This window comes from Panthera uncia, chromosome A2 (genome assembly GCF_023721935.1).
Source record: "Panthera uncia isolate 11264 chromosome A2, Puncia_PCG_1.0, whole genome shotgun sequence".
Classification (NCBI taxonomy): domain Eukaryota; kingdom Metazoa; phylum Chordata; class Mammalia; order Carnivora; family Felidae; genus Panthera; species Panthera uncia.
The window spans coordinates 104,275,793-104,294,230 of NC_064816.1; the positions used below are offsets into that span (position 1 = coordinate 104,275,793).

Below are 18,438 nucleotides of genomic sequence, written 5' to 3' on the forward strand. Positions count from 1 at the left end.
AATGGAAATTTGATCCCTTCCAGATTCATTTTTTTTAAAAATAAGCTAACTATGGGGCACCTGGGTTGCTCAACTGATTAATCGTCCAACTTTGGCTCAGGTCATGATTTTGTGGTCCGTGAGTTTGAGCCCTGCATCGGGCTCTGTGCTGACAGCTCAGAGCCTGAAGCCTGCTTTGGATTCTGTGTCTCCCTCTCTCTCTGCATCTCCCTGCTCATGCACTGACTCTCTGTCTCTCAAAAATAAATAAACATTAATAAATAACTAAATAAAAACCAGCCAGCTAATGTTCACTATTCATTAAAATTAAATGGACAATGGTAATTCAATGATAATATTGGTAGTCTAAAAAAAAGTAGATTTTCATGCTATCATTACTCCTATTGTAGAAAGTGACCAGTTGAGCAATCTTCAAAAGGAAACTTTCAGCTATTTGACAGCTTAATAAATAAATGGGATGAAATTTTCAGATTTTAGAACTAAGAGAAAGATACCAAATTGGAAGTTATCAGTCAGCACTGCATACATTATTTTAGGGATGCCACTCTCTAAGCCTCAATTTTCTCATCTTCAAGATTAAAGGGATCGTTTTGATGAATTCTAGAACCCCTTCCAGTCCTAACACGGCCTGTGGGAAAGTCCTAACAACTCTCAAGATAAAGATGGAGAGAAATGCCAACAAGACTGAAGAAAGGAAAGCTAGGAAGGATTAAAAGTCATTTCACTTATTTCATGATATTCATTCTCTACTCAGCCCTTGAAATATGGGAGAGCTAATGACATCACAATCACATCAGTAAATTGACTCCACACTGTCTTCTGTGGGCCCAATTCTCCCTTGCCTTATAAAGAGGACATCCATTTCATGCCAAAAATAATGCAACCTATATATTTAATTACCTAGCAAGATCTCTTACCTTTCACTCTGATTTTATCAAATGACATCCTGGAAATAATAGTTTTGAACTGAAAAGTTTAGCTACCTATGATCAATTACTATCCCACAAAACTTGGTGCTTAAGACAATGGAAAGCTTAAATCTTAACACTGAGGATATGAATGAAAATGCCCTAGAAACGCATTTATGCATGAGTCCAAGAACCCAAAAACCTACTCACCATTTCATATCTTCTTTATCTTTTTCTACTTCAAAAGTAGAAAGTACGGAGTGAGAGGAACTGAGGGATTTTCTAAAACCTTCCTGGACTTCTCTGGGTATTTTCATCACCTTTGCTACATTATTATATGTTCTATCATTGTATTACGTTCAGTCATTTCCATCTTTGTCTTCACTACTATGCTCTGGACCCTTCCAGAAACCTCAAGGTGTTCTATTCATCTTAGTGTACCCACCACACAGAATCAAGACCCTGCACATAGCAGACCATACTCGAATGTACACTCTCCACTCATAAAATTCTAACATGAATGTATCCAGTGATATCTTTGCTTCACATGTAGTGCTAGTATTGTCTTTTCTCCCACAGATTGCTAGCACTTCAACCAATTAATTATCAATTAATCTTTATTAACAATGAGTCCACTGATGAACAGTCTTCCTGCTACCCACATATTCAAAACCCTCAGTTGTGGCAACCTAATTGTGTAATGTATGGCCGCAGCCAAACATGCACAGATGTTTCACAGTACAGATGTGATACTCCCTATACTCCACTCTTCATTGCATTCGCTCTTTTCTCATGCCAAAGTGAATGCTTTATCCTCATTTTTCCCCCAAATGTTAAAAATCTCCTTTAATAGTCCTCTCTGTCAGCTACCTGACTTGCAATTCTGGAAATCACACCAGGGACTGTGAAAGACCAAATCTTTTGAGAGGCTGTAAAAGTTAATAATTCTTTGTCATTAATTGCCACTGTCTGATTCTATTAAGTTTTCATACTTTCCCCCTGGAAAATCTAGTCTAATTCCTGGCATGTTCCCCACCCTTTCCCAGAAAAATGTTCTCCTCCCTATTCCTCAAGAGGCCTGGAAGAATCTCCCTAGTTGACCTTACATTTTTAAATATGCTTTGTTTGCCCTCTCTACTTCCAATACTCTGGGTTTTTTGTTTTTTTACATACATCCATTATTATGTTGTGTTTTACTTTATTTTAATTCTGTATTTATAATTCAACCATTTAATACCTCTGACTTTGCTTTTATGTTGCTAACTGTCCCAATCCCAGGATTATATATTATATTTAATTAATAATCATTTAGGATACGTTTTGGCTTCTTTAAAATGAAGAATGTATTTTATTTTAGTGAACATTTGGTTGACCAAGCAAGCAAGCATTTATCCAAAATGTCTTATTTATCCAAATAATGCTCTTTACATTTTACTTTTCAGATAAGCTTCAACTTTTACAGTTACACATTTAACTGTATTTAGCTTAGTGTGGTATTTAAATTTGCATAATCTCTTTCTCCACTTGAGGAGATTCCCATCTTTGGGGGTTCTTTCAGTAGCTGAAAAGTAAGGAAGTTTGTCTTTTTGTCTAGAGGCACTGTTCACTGGTACTTTCTGACAAATGGAAATGTTGTGTATTTTACTGGTTAATACATTAGCCAGCAGGCACATATGGCTGGTAAGTATGTGGAATGTGGTTAATGATGTTGAGAACTGATTTTTAAATTTTATTTAATTTTAATTAATTAAAATTTAAATAGCCATATGTGGCTAGTGATTACCATACTACAGCATAGAAGAGCATTATGATTATTGGTGATACACACAGTTACAGTTACACGAACGGCCATTTTTAGGAAACCTATAATTTTTACTGAGCAACCAACCAGGTCTGACATTGCCCTCCACGTGCAGAAAAGGATAAAATTCAGAATATAAAGTCCCTGCTTCTCAGAACTTTTCAACCTAGAAACAATATTCTAAACCAGTAATTCTCAATCTCAATCTAGAATCACTTGAGAGTTTTGAAAAATACCAATGTCCAGATGAAATTAGATATCTGAGATTTGTTTCGAAATAATTAAGACAAGGTGAAGGAGGAGTAGGATGGTATAAATAACATATGCCGTGTGTTGATGAATATTGAACACAATGGGCACATGAGTGTTACATGATGTTCTCTATTCTTTAAATGCTATAATTTCGTATTATAAAATTCAAAACAATTCCAGATTAACTTAATCATAATCTGAAGCATCAGTGTTTTTGAAGAGTGCCCTACTCACTCCAATGTAATGTCAGTGTTGAATTACTGGTCTGAATAATGTAATCTTATGATACCATGTTAACAAAAAAGGCCAGAAGTATGAAGAATCTGCAAGTTATTTTTCTTTATGAAATGAAGGAATTGTTGAAGTAGAATCAGTATCAGTCATGGATAACATAACTTCTGAAACTTGTCAAATACAGATAAATTTTAACTCTTACAGAAATAATAACCCAACCAACTCACATGCACAGGTAGGCTTACTGAAACTTTCCTTTCATTAGTTTCTATGATTTGTGACTAACCTCAGACCCACAAGTGAGATGATTTCTTTAGCTTGCTCAACCCTCACTATCAGTGTTCCTTGCTTACAAGCCAGGCTCCCTCACATGTGGCCACTTGTCAGTGTCTTAGATCCACATTTTCTCATCATGTAGCATTCTTTAAATATGGTTAACCAGTCATACTCAAAGCAGAACCCAAGGCATTGTGGATTGAACTAGCATCATTGCATTACTTTTCTCATAAAAGGGATTTTTCCTTTCTTTTTAATAATCCAGCCTATTTGAAAATAACCCTTTTTTTCTTTTCCACATCACCAAATATTTGTGCCACTATCCAACACAACACTGCAGATCAATTAATATTCTATATTTTCCCCAATTGCCCCATGACTTCTAGTTTAATTTACTTTTTGGCTTTGTTGGACAGACATTTTAAATACTATAATTACTTGGCTGTATGCAATGTGCTCAACAATGCATGGCATAACTTCACAGAATATTTATAGAATCTCATGTTTCACCCAAAAATAATGGAATGAGGCATTCCTATACATTAATTAACAGGAAGTTAGGCTTAACAATCACTGAACTGTTGAAAATATAGACACTTTAACTTCTAAAATGTAGGATTTTTTTTTGCTGACTTATGGTAGTTTTTAATAAATGCATATTTACTTTTGTCCTGATTTACTCATAAGTGGTAACTATAAACCACATAATCACAGGTATGTGACCTTAGAAAGCATCCATAAAAATCAATCAGAAACAAACACAGATCATTACTTAGGGTGGATATTCATTAAACTCTCCTGAGAAGTGTCATAAACAAGCTTTTAATGACAATAATGAATATATATTAAATAAAGGTATTATAGGCTATGGGATCAAAATAAAAGATAAATATGGCAGGCAGCATAGAGATAAATACACACACACGTAAGTACATGTAAAACTAGTGAAATGTGAATAAAATTAATGGATGTATCAATATCAGTTTTCTGGTTATGCTATTGTATTATAATTATGCAAAATATTACCCCTGGGGGAAACCAGGTAACGGGCATACAGGATCTCTGTACTATTTCTTACAACTGCATGTTAATTTTTAGTTTTCTCAAAACAAAACAAAAAAAAAAAAATTTAAAGGGCTAGGCATAAAGAAGTTTATTGAAGAAATATTGGTTAAAATAAAAGAAAACCCACTGTCAGCAAAACTGACCAAGCTGATCAATAAAGCCCTTAATGATTGAGTTGGGGGACTTTAGCTGGAAGCCCATTAATATACAGCCCTAAATTCCCACCAAAGGAAGCTAAATAGTAAGTAAGTAATATCACAAGTTCTTGACTAAATGGGAGATGCAAAAAATCTTGCAGAAAACTTCTTGACTGCAGCTATGACAACCTGTATTTAGGTACCCACATAAGAAATATCAGAACACTGTTTTAAAGTAACACAAATGCTAAACATTGTGTTCTGAAGACTACATGAAAAGATCACTTTTGGAGTGCCTGGGTGGCTCAGTGAGTTAAGTGTCAGATTCTTAGTTTCCGCTCAGATCATGATCTCATGGTTCCTACATCAGGCTCTGTGCTGACAGCACAGAGATTCTCTCTCCCTCTCTCACTGCCCCTCCCCCACTCTTACTCCCTTTCTCTCAAAAATAAAATAAACATTTAATAAATAAATAAATAAATAAATAAATAAATAAAATGCTTATTTAAAAAAGATCACTTTGCTAGGAAAACACTACTTTAAATTTCTATCAGTTATATAAATATGACATTATAAGACACGTTATTATATGTTACATTATATCTAATTACATGTTGTGTACATATGATAGTACACAAACAAAACTTGGTTGCACATAAGAAAGTAGAAAATCTAGTAGTAAATCATTGATGGACATTAGCCACTCCAAGTAGCATTTGCATCAAAGCCTATAATTAAACATTCATACTGTGTGAAATAATTTCAATTTAATGTAGAATTCCAACAAGAGGAATGAGACTCAAAATATTACGATATATTGAATACAGGACTCCATTAGGGAAGAATGAAAAGAGATAAAGATACTAAGAAGATAAGTACATCAGCAGTCCTGGAGAGAAAACTAAATTAAGTGTAAGAGACATCAAAGTACAAATAAGAAAAAAAATAAAGGAGAATGTGGAATAGAATGGATTTGAGCCAAGCTGTGTAGGAAGAGGCTACATGGCTGAATCCTAAATATAAGTCTAGCAGAAAAGGAGAAATTATCATTTGAGACCATTAATGTGAAAGCAGTCTGAATGTAAATTAAAATTAACTACACAAAAGAGGAATTATGTTTTATTATTTTGGAAATGGTGTTGTGTTTAGAGAAAAAAAAGGAAAAGAAAATTTCTTGAATGAACCAACTGCAGTTTTTTTTTTAATGTTTTACTTTTGAGAAAGAGAGAGCACCAGCATGTTCCTGGGGGGGGGGGGGGGGGGGGCAGGAAGGGACAGAGAGAGAAGGACACTTAGGTCCAAGAGTGGACCTAAGAGTGGCTCAGGAACCAGGAGATCATGCCCTGAGCCTAAGTAGGATGCTTAAGTACTGAGCCACCCAGGCACCCCCAACTGTATTTTTGATATTTACTTTTGTGTTTTGAGGTTCTAGTAAAAACCAAGGATCTGGAAATCATTATGAAAGGTCATTGTTACAGTGTTTCAGAAGTTGTATGGTTCAATGTATTGGAGAGGAGCAGACGGGTTTGGTGTTTACAGATTGTGAAGAAGATGGGTGTGGGCAGGAAAGGAGGAGAAATAAGGAAGGTAGGGCTGGCTAGCAAAGGCAAAATGGCCAACTACTAATATTTCTGAGTATTTTCTATGCAAGAAGACTGCATTCAAATAAAAACTAAGATCAAAAAAAAAACAAAACAAAACAAAACAAAACAAAACTAAGATCAATACTTATCCAAGAACAGAGATAAAGTTGATGACTTGTGACAAGGGAGAGTTTCTAAGTGTCTACTTAGAGCTATTCATTATTTTGAACACAAAAAAACTAGTAATACTTTATAGGTAAAGCCCAATTTAGCAAAATTCACTTGAGTTAAAAATTTTAAAACAGAAAACAGATTCTTCAATTCACAAATGGTTACCCAAAATACTATTCTGTTTACGTAAATATCTATTATAGACATAATACAACAAAGTCCAGCTGCACATTACCAGACATTCAACTTTAAAAATGTTATGATTTATTGTATGAGGTGTTAAAAATATACAGGTTGGGGCACCTGGGTGGCTCAGTCGGTTAAGCGTCTGACTTTGGCTCAGGTCATAATGTCACGGTTTGTGAGTTCGAGCCCCATGTCAGGCTTGTGCTGACAGTTCAGAGCCTGGAGCCTGCTTTGGATTGTGTGTCTCCTTCTCTCTCTGCCCCTCCCCAACTTGTGCTCTGTCTCTCTATGTCTCTCAAAAAATAAATAAAAGTAAAAAAAAAAATTGTTTTTAATATACAGGCAAATTGGTAATTGATAACAAGAAGTATGTCATTACAAAACTGAAGCTCGGAAAGTATAACAGTGTTTATATTCATAAAAACAGAATGAAAACTGACTGAGGTAACCATAAAATCAGATTTAGAGAGAGGTAGTTTACACCCAAGTAAAGCACTTTGTCAAATTCCATTTTATTCACTCAAAAGCAGTAGCCAACATTTTAAATGATGCTGAAATTTATTTTTATTGGGAAGACTAAAAACTTAAGGTTTCACAATATTTTATGAGATTTTCCTTTTAAGGGCACTAGGCTGAAGTCAGGATATGGAAGTTCAGCTTCCACTACTTGGCTGAGTGGACAGACATTACTTAATTTCTCTGGGCACATTCTCTCATCTAGGAAATACATTCATTGAACTGGGTGATGACTTGGGAGTCTTCTGGTATCTTGATAATTCAGATTTTAATAACCTATTTAGACATTAAAGATTACAACTCATTAAGAGAATGGACCAACCAAGCCTACCTTGAAATCTAAGAATAATGAACTAGATAATGTCATCGGCCCTTTCTTATCACTGCTGTGTATTATGGAACATATAATGTTCTGTTTGTCTTCCTGGACCCCTCTCCCTACATCCCCTCAGCCCTTCCATTATCCAACAGAGAAGCAATCACTAGTCATTTGAATTCTCTAACTTTAACAATTATATTGCTATGAATCCAGGAACTTTGAAGTGTTAACTTTGGCATTTAGAATTTTAGTACAGTATTTGATTTTTACTTATTTGAAAGTAACTGCCTCAGACCATCAGATATAATAAAATTTCCCTAAAGTACTTTTCTGAATTCCTCACATTGAACTGTGGGTGTAGGAGAGGTGACTAAGCTTACCAGAGTGAAATCAGCCAACCACCTAGGACTTGCAACTCAGGTGAGTAATATAAACAAAATCTCAAAAATGTATTAAATATAAGTAAACACACAAATGAGTAAAATATTGTTGCTTTTTTCCAAGAAAAACAAAATTATCAAATAAAACTGCTTTTATTCACTTTATGAGGGATATATTTTTAGCTTGTCGTGCTATCTGCATATTTACCTTTCATCAGTGTCTCCAAATGAGACCACCAAAATTAAAAGGAACTACAATATGTAAATTATGTCTGCAGGAAACTTTATAATATGGCAGAAAGAATGCCATGCCTATCCTCCTAGTTACTGAAAACAGAGACCTGAAATTTCATTGTCATATTCAAATCCCTTTGATTTAAGTTCTGCTCCCTTTTGACTAAATAAATACCCCTCTGTAATGTTCCTCTTGAAAACAAGTGTTTGATGGAAAAGTGGCAGGAGACACCGGAGAAAGAAGGTTAGGCGATGTGCAAGCAAAAAAGTCTGTGGAATGGGAATCTTAAGGGTGATTAAGTGAAGGAAGGTTGCATCTCTTACACAACTTGGTCTACAACTTACTCTCCATTTCCGGAAAATGGCATGGGACTTACAGTTCTAGCGACAGTGGCAGATTATTTTAAATCTGTAGCTATCTTTTAGGCAAGCAACATTCCCTATAGCAATAGTAGTAGTAAAATACAAATAAACAGGCAACATAAGATAGAGCTTGTTTTCAGGTGGGGCACACCCATGACATAACTGCATCTACCCTGATATAAAAATAACAACACTTACTGACCCAGACCTTGTTCTAAGTGCTTTATGTTCATTAACTCACTTTAATTTTTAGGAAACTACAGAAAGAGAAGTTAAATCACAGCTAACAAGAGAATTAGCAAGACATTGGGGTTCTCCCAGATTTACACTGACATTTCTCCTCTGCAGCCTGCATTCCTCTATGACTCCTATGGATTTCATTACCAAGACTAGTGTGGTCTGCTTCATTGTCTTCTGATTATATTTGGCCAATGGAAGACAACAAAAGGAGATTGGAAGGCATAAAGATCGTCTACTGGATGATATTTGATACTGGCTGCAATTTTCCACCTGAGGTCCCCACTTTGCCAGAAGCCTTCTGTCCTGCTGCTCTCCCCAGATTCTGGATTCTTTCAATAGCTCCCTCTATTTGCCACCTCAGGTTTAGAGAAGCTAATGGTTTCCAAATGTGGTCAGACCCTGGATGATTGACCATTTCCTGTTGCTTTCCAACACACTGCTCACCATCAAAGAGTCATCATCAAACTCTCTTCATCTTCAGTTATCCCTTTGAGTGTACCATCTATTTTCTTGTCTGACAGGATAACTAAGACATAAGATAAATCCTTCAAGATTTATCAACTATTGGCTAATTAAGCAAAAACAATCACACACACACACACACACACACACACACACACACACACACACACAATGTTCCTGTTACTTTTTATTTTCCCAAACATCTGAGAATGCAAGAATAAGTTTGGTAACGGTCATCTTCCAAGAATAAACAATAGTTTAAAAGAAGAGATATCTGTAATTCCCTGAATTTTGAAAGTGGACGTCCAAAAGGTGATAATCCTAGAAATGTGCACAGCAGCAGGACCCCACATTTGGATGCCTAACCTCTGGCTTTCCTGTCATTTCAATCTATTGCAACGACTTACATCTAGATGCTGTCTAGTTTAATGCATCCAGACCCATTTGTATTTCATATTAAAAAATTCCCAAAGTAAACATACCTTGTAGTTGGAGAGATATTAATTGCTGAAGACAGTAAACATACTGAGAACTCATTTTACTTTTGAAAAATATTAAATAAAGAGAGACATCACTTAATTTTAATCTATCCAGTTACTAGTAAAGCTCTCTTTACATGGTTCTTGAAATGTGGAAGCCATTTGCTAAATTATCGGTGTCCTAAAAAATCAAGGCTACATTTTATCTACTTAGTTCCGACTAAGTTTCTGATCACACAATTCTATTTTCCTAAACTTCACATTTTAGCTCTCAAAATAAAATCAGTCATTTCTGAAATTCACTTGGTATTCACTGTTCATTTGGTAAGAGTCACTACCCATTGTACTTTTTCTTTTAACTAATAAGAATATACATCAGTTTAATTTGATAGTTTTTCAGGAGGCTAAGAATGATAATCTAAAAGTTTACTGAACAGTCCAGACAATATAAGAAGCCGCCTCTACAGACATTTGACTACACTTCACCACTACGTTTGCAAATAGCTATCACTCTGCAAAAAAACTAAGTTTTTATTTGGGTGTCGTTTCTGGCAAAGCTTTAAGGCTACATTTTCAAAGAGCAAAATTCCAGGCCTTTAAAATTCTACTGGCATCCACCCGCCTAAGCTGGACCCTCCTCTACGTTTCCGCAGAGCCTGAGAGAGAGATGACTTCATCTTAATCATTTTCTTGCCCACAGTCATGTAAGATAACTGAGGGGTTTTCTTTTCTTAGAGCATTGTGGGATCTCTTGAAGTGTGTGGAGAATAATGAGCTAGAGGAAGAGAAAAACAAAAGAAAACAAAAACTGCAGGGGAGTTGGCAGATTTGACTTTAATGACTATCATTGATTACCAGCTTCGGCCCGTTGGACTCTCCACACAGCTGTATACGTTTCAAACCTAATATTTTACTTTCTAACTGGAACATTTAACATCATGTTGAGGTCTCTAATGTGGATGCTCCACTTCAGATGATCTCTTATCAAGAAATTAAGTTTGGAATTCTACCAATTTATTATTGTGTGTTTATACATATATATCTTCACATAAACAGATTTTTTAAAAGCGTGCTTGAAGAATAGCTGCCATGTCCTAGTTAATTTAGCACCCTCCCTGTTTTCTCTTCACCACTAACCTTTCTACTAAAACACAGTAGAAACTAATAACTATGAAAAAATAACTCCTTATATTCATAATTCCAGCCAATCTAATTCACCCAAGCTTCAAGAAACATACCTAAAACATATTAGAAAGAAAGCTTATGTAAACAAAGAGGACATTTAAATACATTTGAAACATTCAAATTGAGTTGATTCTATGAAATTTTGAAGAGCAATGATTTTTTAATTTAAATCTGTAATCAAAACCCTAATGGTTTTACCACTATCACTTATTCCCTTGTAAACTTTTACAGTAAAAGTAAAATTCTAAGGATATGAGAATTAAGTCACCAAAATAGACAAATAGCTTAGAATGATTAAACTTTTAGGAAATGCTAACTTTTTAAAGAGGCACAGCAATAATATCATGTAGGTTAAGATCAGATTTATTAATTTTTAGACCTAAGAGAGCTGATTATTTCTGAAAGTATTTTTCCTCTCTTTCATACAAAGTCTTTCCAAGAATGTATTCATATAATACAGATTTTACCTGATGATTCTCGTTCATATGCACATGTAAGAAATAAAAAAAGTATATCATAAATTATTTTCAAACCCTATGAAAACCAGTATTCTAATACACGATACCAAATTTACAGAGTAATGTGTAAATTCAGAAATATTATATTGCTGTGGAAAATGTAACATCATAAATGAAAGTTTTGTGAATAATCAGAAACTTTTTTTACATATTTAAAATTCTAAACAGAGAAATTAATAATTGACCCATTCGACCACATATGAATGCATACTCTTACCAAGTAACTTTCTGTTAATTTAGTAACAAATATATCAAAAGGTTTCAAATAGAAATACTCACTCTAAATTTAAAAGCTATGTCTCAAATTTATACAGATGGATCAATGGACATATTTTTGGTTATTCTGTATCTTAAAATACTATCAAACACAACTTACCGAAAGGGAAAATAAATTCCCTACGCTTTTATAACATAAGTGGAAACCATTAGAGAAAGGGGCATTAGATTTAAATTAATTCTGCTTCCACATAGGTAATGCAAATTGAAGGCTGAGACCTAAATGACCTTTACCATTGTAAGTTTTGCTCCATGAGAGCAATAAAATATTCTGCAAGGTTTTCTCCAGTTGGATTTTGAACCTCACCGATGACTAAGATTTAGGAGTAGCACGGAATGTTGCCACTGACTTTTCTTTACGGTGTTCCTCCATCCCTACGTGCGGGTTTCAGTTTAATACAACTATTCCAGATAGTCATAAGAGCATCATAACAAAAACAGGAAAATTGTTAGTGCTTCCTTTTCTTTACAACCTTTACAGAAAGCTTATTATTGATAACTAAGCCATACTAATGACTAAAGCACAGAATACGGAGAAATAAGTTGTGACAATAAAATGTGTTTTATTGGTTAAATACATTAAGTAGGAAATACATCATATCTACCTCAATTTCTAATTTGCGGACTTTGGTCTTGGTTAGTATTTCACCTCTTTTTTTATATTTAATTTAATTTTATTTTTATTTTAACCACTAGAATCAGTCACAAGTACCATAATGCAGGAAATATAATTTAACTGGCCACTCAAGAATTAATCCTTCTTATTTTATGATTTCAATCAAGGGGGGAAAATGCTACTCTTGATAGGCTCACTTCATGTGCTAATATATTTTCCCAGAAAATATTTTACTATTATAAAAAAACATTATGGTAAAAATATAGAAAATTTGAGAGAGATAAATCATCCACAACTATTAATTCAAAAAATATTAAGAATTCCTAAATGTATTTTATTCTCTAATATTTTCCCATTCTTAGCATGCATCATTCATAGATGTTTATAATCATTGTAGCCATGCTTAGAAGAGAGACACGCTCTGAAATTTTAGAAATAACTACCTAAGTGAACACAGTGTAAAAACTAAAATACATTATTCTACTATATTTAAGTTCTCATTTGAAATGAAAACCTAATAAGTCCTCACATCTTTGTTTCTGGCTGCCATTTTTAATACAGTTAATAAAATTGCACAGCATATATATGTCTTAATATAGTAAATGAATAAAAATGGCACCATTACCAGGCCAGGTACATGTAATAGATTTATATGTGGGACTTTTTACATTATTCAGCTATTAATTCATATACAAGTTATTTCTCAAATTAAAAAAAAAAGTTAATTTTTATATTAAATATGGAATTAGTCTCCCAAATTTCCCTGGATCTAAGGGGAAAACTTTATCTCCTTTTGCGATTTCACTTTTTGTATAAAATTACTTTCTTAGAGCATTTAGAACCTATAGTAAATATTATGTTATTATAAATGCCAATGCTTTGATGAAGGGTCCATGTTTCCAAATCACACAGAGGGAAAACAGGGTAATATACTTAAAACGTTTTTTTTTTTTTTTTTTTTTTTTTTTTTTTTTTTTTCAGTTTATTAGTAGAGATCACCTTACAGGGTGCCAACTTAATGGTTTCCATTGAAAGTTACTATAAGTAAATATTAAAATTTTAAATATTCAGCTCTGGGTTTTTAACCCAAATGAAAGTTTTAGCAGTACCATGGCAAGTATTTAATGTTTTTCTTTTTCAAATGAACTATAAATAAAGATAGTTACAAAGATTTCAAAACCATTTCCATTTTTATTTGCACTATTCCTTCCACTCATTGCTAACTTTCAACAATAAAGCACCTTAATTCTAAAGGGAATGCTGGTCTTGACTTTTGAGTGTAATCATTTGAGACACTCATGGAGGTCAATGGTACTTAGAATTTTTTATGTCAGGTCACCATTTTAAAATGTTCACACCTAAAATTAATCTACCACTCTAAGAAAAAGACTTAAATGACATTTTTTTTATTCCATAGATTTGAGACACTTAATTTGTTCAATATTCTTCTATAATTATCAAGATCCAATAAACTTTTTTTAAATTCTAAAAGAGATGCTGAAAAGCCATAGTCCAGTAACATAGAGATAATAATATTAAAGTAATTATTCTTCCTTTCATAAAACATGATTGAATTATCTGGAAAAAATCACAATACGGTACCAGAGTTAGAGTGGGTAAGACATTGCTCTGTATTTAAGTTCCAGCTTATTAAAGTAATACTTGCTTGTCATTCTGCATAGCCAAGCATATAGGCAGATATAATTTGATAACAAATATTTTATGATTATTGTAACTATAAATATTTCTAATTTTACAAGAATCTAATATTATTCCAAACCTTATAAAATCCACATCCCCAAACCTCCCTTCTTTTTAAATATAATTTTGATTTTTTTAATAAAATATGTAGTTATTCAACTAATTTGAATAAGAAATATTTACATATTTACACTGTATATTGCCTGCATAAAAAGTTAAAGTTAAATTGACTAATCTGTTTTCATTATTTTAACTAAAAGTGGACAGTTTATACCTATTACTACATTGCTTGGAGAGCAATCAAATGTAATTGAAGCCAAGTAATTCACACTATTTATAGACATTTTTTCAGAATCACCTGCTTTGTATAGATTGTTTTAAGTGCAGTTGTAAAGTTTTGATTTTTAAGAGTTCCTTTGAAGACATCACAGATGTTGGCTTTGCTAATAATGCTGGAAAGCATAGGAGGTTCAAAGTTGCAAAAATGTTTAACACATATAAAAAATAACAATGTGCTTGTCCATTAAACTTGGCTATTTTCAATTGTCAATAAACTATAATGAAAGCCCAAAGTCCATAAATAGTTGTTTCTAGACACTTAAGCTTCTTGAGTTTGCATATGTGTGTGTTTGGGAGGGGGGGATGCAAGTAAATGCACACTGGAAAATGTTACATATTATAGTTTTTGCATCGTTACCATGAATAAAAATTTAGGTCATTTTGCAATATTTTATGCTGCTTAAAATTCTATTCGAATTTCACAGGGTCATGCACACATATACATATACATACAATCTGGATATTACAAGTAAGGATACAGAATTTTGGTTCTGACTTTGCCTTGGATTTATGTACTACATTTACTTTCAATTATAAACATATAGTAATTATAAACTTTCTAACAAAATATAAGTGTTCTCTACTATTCATGATACAATTTTAAAATTCCAAGAGTTCAGAAATTAATTTAATTTTTAAAAATATTGAAATATTAAAACTGCTACAAGCAATATGAGATATACATGTTAAAAACATGTCAAAATTATAGTGTTTTTCTACATGGCTTTAGTTTCCACTGGATCAGGATGCCCTTATAATACTATGATATGAAGTAACTGTAAATATTAATGTGGAAGACCAACTGAAATATCACAGGAGAAAGATATCTTGAATCTAAATCTATCTAAAGATCTAACAAATATTAACACAAATAATGAAACTGCCAAATCAAATTTTATTTTTAATGAGTATGCATATATTTAACTGAAAACCATCACCATCTTTCCTTTTAGTTAGTCAAAAAGTTCTTTCAAAATGTCCCAACATGAATGGAAAACGCTCATCCTAACTCCCCAGTGATTCTACCCTGGGTGATGACTAACTGTATTTCCCACTCAAGATCTCATCTATTAATACTTTATGTAGCTGATGCAGATTTTTGTGCTTGTTTTTCCAGCACGCTAATTAGTTTCAACATATAAATATAAACTTAGTTTGTTATATGGTTATTTCCCACCAAAAGAGGATAGCACTATTAGTTTTCTTAAGAAACTTATCACAATAATTCAAGGGAACCTGTTCTTGAATCCCACTTTCTCTATTTCCCTCTGACCAAAATAATATGTGCCTATATGAAAATTCGGTTTACCCGAAGAAGCATAGGTGCATTGATTCAGTTCAGGAAACATAAGGAACAGCCCATCATAGGTTTTTCACTGCATGAAGTTAAATGAACAGTAAGAGATTCTGTGAATTGCAAAAATGGACTGACCAACCTGAACTGGGATCTGCTTCCAAAAAAGTTACATTGATATCAAATGCTGAGCCTAAGACATGAACACTATTTTAAAACTGACTTAAAAAAAAAAAATGAAGATGGAAACCTTCATGGTTAACCTCTAAACTCTGTCTTAAGAGAGTTTCACTTACAGTTAGTAAAAACCATTAGAAATGAATGATACTGCTGGTAAGTTTCTAACATATAAACTAATTTGTGATGGAGCATTAAAAGTTCACCCCTGACCTTGAAAAGTAGAAGCTGGATTTTAAGTTTGTGATAGAAGAATGTATCTCAGGCTAACGCTGAAGAACCAGTGATAGCTCAGCTGCAAAGGCACATGAAGTATGCAGCTCAAATTGCCATTTACGTGGGATCTTACCTAAAGCGTTATAAAAAACAAAAACAAAAACCAAAACCAAACACGTTCCAATCCTTCACATTAATATCTGCAGTTACCTTCTAGTACTTGTTAAACCAATCCCGCGAAGGAAGAACACCACGTAAATATTATACTGACCCAATGACACTTTCCAGAAAGCTGGAACGCAGGTTGCGATAGCTACAGAAGAAAATTCACAACTCCCTTAATTGTAAAGTATCTTTTAACAATTTCACAACGTACAGATTGTTAAGGGCCTTAAGGAGTTGCCCGAAAAACTTCAGTTCCTCGGGACTGCTACAGTTTACTTGGCAGTCTATGCTTTCAAGCATCTGCGTTTAGTAAAGTTCCCTTTTGCGTGGCTACTCAAGTTCTCCCCACGTAGACCAGCGCCTCCGGCGCGCACCCTCGCACACCAGCCTCAAGCACGTAGAGAACCAACATTACCCCGGTTGCTGTGTGTTTCCAAACACTTGCCTCCCCTAATACTCAGCTGGAGGAGAGCTTACTTTCCACATTGGCAACTCAGAGATTCTGTTTAGATTAGCACCACACGAACACAACTACGATTAAAAAATCGTTTTTTTTTCCTCAAGAGTTTGATCATGTATTTATTTGCCAATCTCTGACACATTCCTTAAAATCATCTGAATTCCTAGATTGTCTTCTTCCCCAAGAAAGGGAAATTTTTACCATTTGGAATAGGGTGCTATTTAAAGAACTCTGAAATCAGAATAAAAAAAAAAAAAAACTAAAACTTTTTTTTCTCATACGTTCTGCCAAGTTCCACTGCAAGTTCCAAATATTGTGCAATAATTTGGAAATCCAGTTAACGATGGGAAAAATCGAGCCACTCGGAGTCGGGAACTTGCAAGGGAAAAAGTCAAGGAGCGGCAGCCGCACGCACGCCCAGCGGACGCTGCATCCCAGGGTGCACTCCCCTCCCCACCTCTCAGATGGAAGGTCACGCTTCGCAATCGATTTCACATACTGTCACTTGTCCTTTTTTTCTTAACCCTCTGGTAAACTAGTTGGAACCTTGGAGAGCTTAACGCCGTTGGCTGCAGGGTTGCGCTTGGAGAAACACGTGCCCCCAAGTAACAGGACGAAAGCAGCCCCACCGAATCTGGCGGCGGGGAGCCAGAGAGGGCAAGACGTATACCATATTCCCCGCTTCCTCACAGTACTGTGAGAATCTTCCCAGTCATCTCCCCGCCCCCTTTCGCCGACAGTGCCCGGCGCGCCCTTACCTGAGCTATCGCTTTTCCTTTTGCCGCCACTTCTCTTCTCCGCCTCCGCGGGTGACAGCGCCTGGCGGCCGTAGTCCCCTGGCGCGCACGCAGCCCCGGTCGGGGTGCTGGAACCCAAGCTGGAAGAACTGGAACACAGGACCGGCGGGCTGCTCCCCAGCTCCGGGGGCCCTCCCGAATCCGGCTGGAGGCAGAGGCTGTGACGAGCCGCACTCGGGGGGGAGGACATCTGCGGGAGGTGCCAGTTGGTTTGCAGAGCTTGGTGCTGCTGCTGCTGGTGGTGGTGGTGGTGATGATGGTGGTGATGGTGGTGCCCCCTGTGATGCTGGCTGGCAAACATGCCCTCCTCGTTGGGGTATCCCGCGATTATGCAAGACGAGGAAGAAGTGGAGAGCTCGGGGTAGGACATATGGTCAGATCTTCCATGGAGGGCGAGAGAGGACTGGGAAAACGGGTGCAAGCCTTGCGCCGTGGCGTGAGGGCTGCGCAGGCAGCCAAAGAGCGGGTGTTCCATAGCATGCAAGTCTCAGGTTCCAGGCAGAAGACTTCACGATGGTTCCAAACGCTACCACCCTCTGTCACTTTTCACTAGAAATCGTGTTTTCCCCCTCCCAAATAAATAGCCGTTTCTGCAGAGCTCGGATAATCCCGGTCCTGAGCCCTAGCGGCCAGACTCCTTTACATATAAACACTCGGACCTGGAGAAGCTTCCCTTCGAGCTACTCAGATGTCAAGAGTAGGAGAGGTTGAAGCCAAAAGAAGGTGGTCCCAGAGAACTGCTTTCAGGGGGAAACGGCTCTGAGAGGTTATAAATAGAGTGTAATGTGAGCTGGGGGCTGGCTTAGGAGCCCGGCGCTGACCACATGCAAACTCCCTCCAAAACTCCCGCTCAGTCTGCGCCACGCGCTCCCTGTTCCACTTCCTATCTCCCGCTGGACGCACGCAGTGCGTCCACGCCCGCCCGCCCTTGCCAGCCGCCAAGGCTGCAAGCGGCGCGCCTGGCGCCTAAACCCGAGCCCGGGCATACAGCGGTTCTCCCCTCCCGGGCCCGGCGGCCAAGGTGCTCCGCGGCGCACGTCACCCCAACTCTGCACTCAGTGTCCGGCCCTCTCCCTTCTCTTGAGAAA

At 35.9% G+C, this 18,438-nt stretch overlaps 1 protein-coding gene across 1 annotated transcript in view; it reads right to left on the reverse strand.

Annotated features, from left to right (window-relative positions):
- Positions 1–18,190, reverse strand: part of MEOX2 (mesenchyme homeobox 2) — a 69,735-nt gene extending 51,545 nt beyond the window's left edge. Inside the window, exon 1 of the mRNA XM_049641570.1 lies at positions 17,312–18,190. Coding sequence (XP_049497527.1) covers positions 17,312–17,825 — 514 coding nt within the window. The 5' untranslated portion in view covers positions 17,826–18,190. The remainder of the gene's footprint in view (positions 1–17,311) is intronic.
- Between the last annotated feature and the right edge of the window lie 248 nt (positions 18,191–18,438).